Consider the following 6000-nt stretch of genomic DNA (forward strand, 5'->3'; position numbering starts at 1 on the left):
ACAGAGAAGAGGGAAGAAACAATGTAACAACTGAAAGAAAAAAAACAACAATGTAGCAACTGCAGAGAAGAGGAAAGAAGAAACAATGTAACAACTACAGGGAAGAAACAATGTAACAACTGCAGAGAAGCAGAAAGAAACAATGTAACAACTACGGGGAAGAAACAATGTAACAACTACAGGGAAGAAACAATGTAACAACTACAGGGAAGAAACAATGTAACAACCACAGGAGAGAAACAATGTAACAACTACAGAGAAGCGGGAAGAAACAATGTAGCAACTGCAGAGAAGAGGGAAGAAACAATGTAACAACTGCAGAGAAGCAGGAAGAAACAATGTAGCAACTGCAGAGAAGCGGGAAGAAACAATGTAACAACTGCAGAGAAGCAGGAAGAAACAATGTAGCAACTACAGAGAAGAGGGAAGAAACAATGTAACAACTGCAGAGAAGAGATAAGAAACAATGTAACAACTACAGGGAAGAAACAATGTAACAACTGCAGAGAAGCGGAAAGAAACAATGTAACAACTACAGAGAAGAAACAATGTAGCAACTACAGAGAAGAGGGAAGAAACAATGTAACAACCACAGGGGAGAAACAATGTAACAACTGCAGAGAAGCAGAAAGAAACAATGTAACAACTACAGAGAAGAGGGAAGAAACAATGTAGCAACTGCAGAGAAGAGGGAAGAAACAATGTAACAACTGCAGAGAAGCAGGAAGAAACAATGTAACAACTGCAGAGAAGAGATAAGAAACAATGTAACAACTGCAGAGAAGAGATAAGAAACAATGTAACAACTACAGGGAAGAAACAATGTAACAACTGCAGAGAAGCGGAAAGAAGCAATGTAACAAATGCAGAGAAGAAATAATGTAACAACTGCAGAGAAGGAAGAAACAATGTAACAACTACAGAAAGGAAATATAACAACTTCAAACTTAAACTTTCCATCACTTTTTTTCTTTTTTGCATCTTTTTGTGCACATTGTCATATATTAAGGACTGACTCTTTTCCAGCTTAGCCACAAATGCCTAAAACTATACGCGCCAATAGGGTGAATTTAGAATAGCGGCACACCTACTGCTGATTGGTGGTCAGTCTGTTTCAGCAGGCCACCTGCACCTCCATGCGCATAAGCTGTCATTGTTCTCGGCAGCACGTTTGCACAGGACATTGTGCTGCAGAGAATGATGATTTTTATTGATGCCGGGTGATCGGCATCCTGTTTACACTGGACCATTATTGGGAAACGCTCGTTCATGATAATCGTCTAGGATAAATGCACCCTTTAAACTCCTCTAGGTGATCAGCTGTAATCTTTATAGAACCTAGTAGCAAGTGCTCCTTTTACCTGCAGCTCCACCAGTGGAGAAATGAAGAATTACATATTTTTCAGCACGCTGTCTGGGTAATGCACGGATGTGCTGGGTCCTCCAGAGTGAGAGACTCTCTAGTAGTTATACAGTTTCTGCTCTTGCTGGCAGATGAGGATTCAGAACAGAGGACATTCCTCCCATCCAAAATGTCTTAAAAGGTATTTACATTTTTTTTCTGTATCAATCAACCCCTTTAAGAACGGATTGATAGTTTATATCTAGATTTATATCTGATCAGTGTGATTCCGGGACCTGGTCAGTAGCTTTCAGCCTCTGGATGTAAAGGTGAATGCTACAATTCACTGACAACAAGCAGTGATCATGAAAAAAGCGAGGCAATGATGCACCAAGTAGGAAGATAATTGAGAAATCTTTCCTTTTTTTTAATGATTAAAACCCCTTTAGATATTAATCCTCCACCTCCAACCCCTGCAGAGTGGTCTGTGCCATCTGGATGCTACAATGTATCACTGCGGATGATATTATTTATTACAAACTCCATCTATTAATAGGAAGCTGATCGGTCACAGTGGGATAGCAGAGCCGGCGATGCGGGCGGTCCGGTGTCCACATCTACTTTAGTGTTTCCACAATATCTGTCTTCATAGAAGCTTCATTGCTCAGAATCCAAACCCCCATCGAGGCTTGGCATAGCCCAACTGGACCTTCTGGTTGAACAACGAGACAAGTCCAATGGACGTATCTATGGTCACAGGCCTCTGGAGGACCATCAGACCGTTGGCATGACCAGGGAGGGGGCTACATTCATGTGCCATCTTCACCATCTCCACCAGCTGCTCCATGAACTTCTTCAGCTGAAAGAAGAGCAGAAGAAAAGGATAATGTGGATCCTCTGTGCCACCTCTTTCTCTACTCTCCTTCCTGTCTAACCTCACTGGTCACACCTAATCAGCTCCTGAAATACTCTGTGCTGCTGAGGAACTCCGCATCTGCTATATTTCTGTAGAATCCTACAAAAATTCAATTCTTTTCTTTTATCAGCAATAAATAGTCTAATAATAATCTGCTGTGGGGGAGACATGGATAACAAATGGCGACCCCCCTATTATCCCCCTTTGCCTATCTTCAATGTAATCACAGGTCTCTTTAAACACTCTGTGCTGCTGTAGGAACCTCCCCCTTCTATTATCTAACTCTTTACATCCCATTTGTTTCCACTTTCACATCATTCAGTTCTCCTCTCACAGCCCCATCTTTAATTACACATGGAAAAAGATCACTGCCCCATTTCAACTCTCTCCTGAAATACTCTGTGCTGCGGTAGGAACCTGCCCCTTTTATTATCAAACTCTTTACATCCCATTTGTGTCTATTCTCGCCTTCACATCATCCATTTTCCCCAGGCTGCCCTCATTCACCTAACCACACAAGAGGACAGGTCACTGACCCAATTCTCTCCTGAAATACTCTGTGCTTCTGGGGATTCTTGTACTTTGTATCAGTAACTTCTGCTTCCTCATATGATCCAACTGAGAGTATATGAATGATGGAAGGAGGGATAATGTTGTCTTACCTGGCACATTTCTCTCAAGTCTTTGTCTTTTGGATTTCCTGGGTGTTGGATCAGGTTGATGTACGATAGATCTTCTGTCCATGGATTCCACCATGACAGAAGTGACGGAGGTGCCCTGAACTTGTCCCACTTTATCTGGATCGCATTTCCCTCTCGTCTGGAAAATGAAAATATTAATATAAAGAGACCGCCATATCAGGAAAATGTAGCAAGAAGTATCATTTAACTGTACTTATTCTTCATAGCAGTCAGAGCTCTTTACGATACAGAGCTCCAGATACAAAATAACTTACTGTAGTAGCATGAAAACATTCAATTCGCTTGCAGCCACCACTAGGGGGAGCTCCCTGTATACAGAGATACATGATAAGATTCTGTCTGCAGTCACCACTAGGGGGAGCTCCCTTTATACAGAGATACATGATAATATTCAGTCTGCAGCCACCACTAGGGGGAGCTCCCTTTATACAGAGATACATGATAATATTCAGTCTGCAGCCACCACTAGGGGGAGCTCACTGTATACAGATATACATGATACTGGAATACTGGGTAATTTTACATCTTTTTTTTCATTGCATGTATTATGTGAAAAAATCCTGGACCCAATTTCTTATTAATCACGTTTAACCGTTTTGCTTTTGCAGGATACATTTATCATTGCAAGCTGCTCGATTTTCAGAGTCAAAGCCCCCAACCCCCGCCTCCCCCTGAGTGCGCCCCTGCAGTGGTTTTACCGCTTCTTTGCTTCGTTGAATTACTTACTTGTTTAGAGCCATCTTGGGATACGACAGAGGTCCCCATATCACTGTCTCTATATAATTCAGGGGGATACGAAACACGTGAGATCTACCGAGCTCCACAAAGTCGTAGTAACAGATCAGTAGTGATCGGTCGCAGAGAAAAGCGATCACTTCGCGCTCCGTGCCCCAGTGACTCATCCTGCAAAACACGAAGACAGTGAGAGAGGTAACAGCAGCACATGTCAGTGAGCTCCCCTCCAGGAGGACCACAGCTGGCTCACTATGGCTGTCCCTAATTCCTCCAGTAGGTGGCACTAGAGAGAGGCAGCCTTCATCCTCCTGGAAAAGAGCTAATTTGCATAATTTATTCCCAGGAAGCATTGCCTGACCACAAATCTCCATACCCAGTGATAGGAAGAAGAGGAGGAAGAGATGGGAATTATTGATACAGTACCCCTTATGAGGGGGTGATGGTGGCAATAGTGGGATGTTATCTATCAGATTCCCATTGTTCTTCTTGGATCTAATGTAATGCAGAGTTGAGGATACTTGGAGAAACCTTACTGCGCCAGGATCCAGGAGCTCCTCGTGTTCCCGTCTTCTTCTGGAGACAAGTGGCTCTGGATTTCGCGGATGGCTTGCTGGACCACTGTAGGCTATGGGGTAACAAAGAAAGGGTGAGATGGATTCCCTGCCGCTGTCAGTATGGTGGGTAATTAGAGAGGAGCATTAGGCGCTGGATGTAGCAGAGCTGAGTGGAATAGAAGGAGAAAAGAGAAACCCTGGACGTGATGTACAATAATGAGAGTTCATATAAATGTATATATAGGGGGCGCCACCACGTGCAATGCTGACATTACCCTGAATATGAAGTAGTCCTCATTGGGGGGTTTCTCCTTTACTTCCGGATCAATGTTCTGGGGGGTGAAGGATTCTCGCGGCTTCAGCGTGTACATGGGGTGACTGGGCATTTTGGGGTCCGTGTTGTCAGCGGGTGACAAGGTCTCGCTGGTTCGCTCCTCTTCGCTCATCCTTATAATGTCCAGTGATGTCGCTTCTGGGGGCTTCTTTCTTCAGTTTAGGGTCTTTGCTTAAGACCCTCTTCTGTTCTTGCTCTCGCTGACTGTCTCTTTTTTTCAGTATCGTGTCTTGCTGTCTCTTTTTTTATTCTTTTGATCCTATCTTTTTGCAGTCTGTCGTTCGGTTCGCTCTCTCGTTAGACTGTCTCTTGCCCTGTTTTACAGTTTTTCTTTTGCTGTCACTGATTCACTTTCCTCGGTCTCTTGTTCTTTCCTTTATGTGACTGTCTCTTACTGTCTTTTCGCCTTTTATTAATCTCTTGCAGTCACTTTTTGTGGTTTTCTCTGCTGTATATTTGACTTCTCCTTGGTCCTGTCTCTTGAGTCTCTTGTCCTGTGCTCTCCTTGGTCGTCTCTCTTGCTGACTGTCTCCTGCTGTCTCTTGTCCTGTGCTCTCCTTGGTCCTCTCTCCTGCTGACTGTCTCCTGCTGTCTCTTGTCCTGTGTTCTCCTTGGTCCTCTCTCTTGCTGACTGTCTCCTGCTGTCTCTTGTCCTGTGCTCTCCTTGGTCCTCTCTCTTGCTGACTGTCTCCTGCTGTCTCTTGTCCTGTGCTCTCCTTGGTCCTCTCTCCTGCTGACTGTCTCCTGCTGTCTCTTGTCCTGTGTTCTCCTTGGTCCTCTCTCTTGCTGACTGTCTCTTGCTGTCTCTTGTCGTGTGCTATCCTTGGTCCTCTCTCCTGCTGTCTCCTGCTGTCTCTTGCCCTGTGTTCTCCTTGGTCCTCTCTCTTGCTGAATGTCTCCTGCTGTCTCTTGTCCTGTGTTCTCCTTGGTCCTCTCTCTTGCTGACTGTCTCCTGCTGTCTCTTGTCCTGTGTTCTCCTTGGTCCTCTCTCTTGCTGACTGTCTTCTGCTGTCTCTTGATCAGGCTCCTGACCTGGTCCTGCTCTCCTGAGCTCTGTCTCGATAGCTGCCTGTCTCTTTGTGTTGTCTGCTGTCTCTAACTGTACGCAGGAAGCAGGAACTATCTCTAAGAAACGAAACCAGTTTTCCCAGTACCGGTCTGAGCTCACTGGTTGTATACAGCGAGTATAATGCGATATACAGTACAGACGAAAAGTTTGGACACACCTTCTCATTTAAAGATTTTTCTGTATTTTCATGACTATGAAAATTGTACTTTCACACTGAAGGCATCAAAACTATGAATTAACACATGTGGAATTATATACTTAACAAAAAAGTGTGAAACAACTGAAAATATGTCTTATATTCTAGGTTCTTCAAAGTAGCCACCTTTGGCTTTGATGACTGCTTTGCACA

The 6000-nt window shown here is 44.0% G+C and overlaps 1 protein-coding gene across 1 annotated transcript; it reads right to left on the reverse strand.

Moving 5' to 3' along the window:
* Window positions 1–1745: 1745 nt before the first annotated feature.
* LOC141273266 (tumor protein p63-regulated gene 1-like protein) lies at window positions 1746–5743 on the reverse strand. Its single transcript, XM_073684864.1, has 5 exons — window positions 4524–5743; window positions 4228–4319; window positions 3686–3862; window positions 2921–3077; window positions 1746–2201 (listed from the first exon to the last, which is right to left on the reverse strand). The coding sequence occupies exons 1-5, from the start codon at window positions 4692–4694 to the stop codon at window positions 2007–2009; spliced, it is 792 nt and encodes a 263-aa protein (XP_073540965.1). The 5' UTR covers window positions 4695–5743; the 3' UTR covers window positions 1746–2006.
* Window positions 5744–6000: the final 257 nt, after the last annotated feature.

The sequence above is a fragment of the Phyllobates terribilis genome, unplaced genomic scaffold, assembly GCF_046119375.1.
Source record: "Phyllobates terribilis strain yellow unplaced genomic scaffold, ASM4611937v1 Scaffold_5__5_contigs__length_657084704, whole genome shotgun sequence".
Classification (NCBI taxonomy): domain Eukaryota; kingdom Metazoa; phylum Chordata; class Amphibia; order Anura; family Dendrobatidae; genus Phyllobates; species Phyllobates terribilis.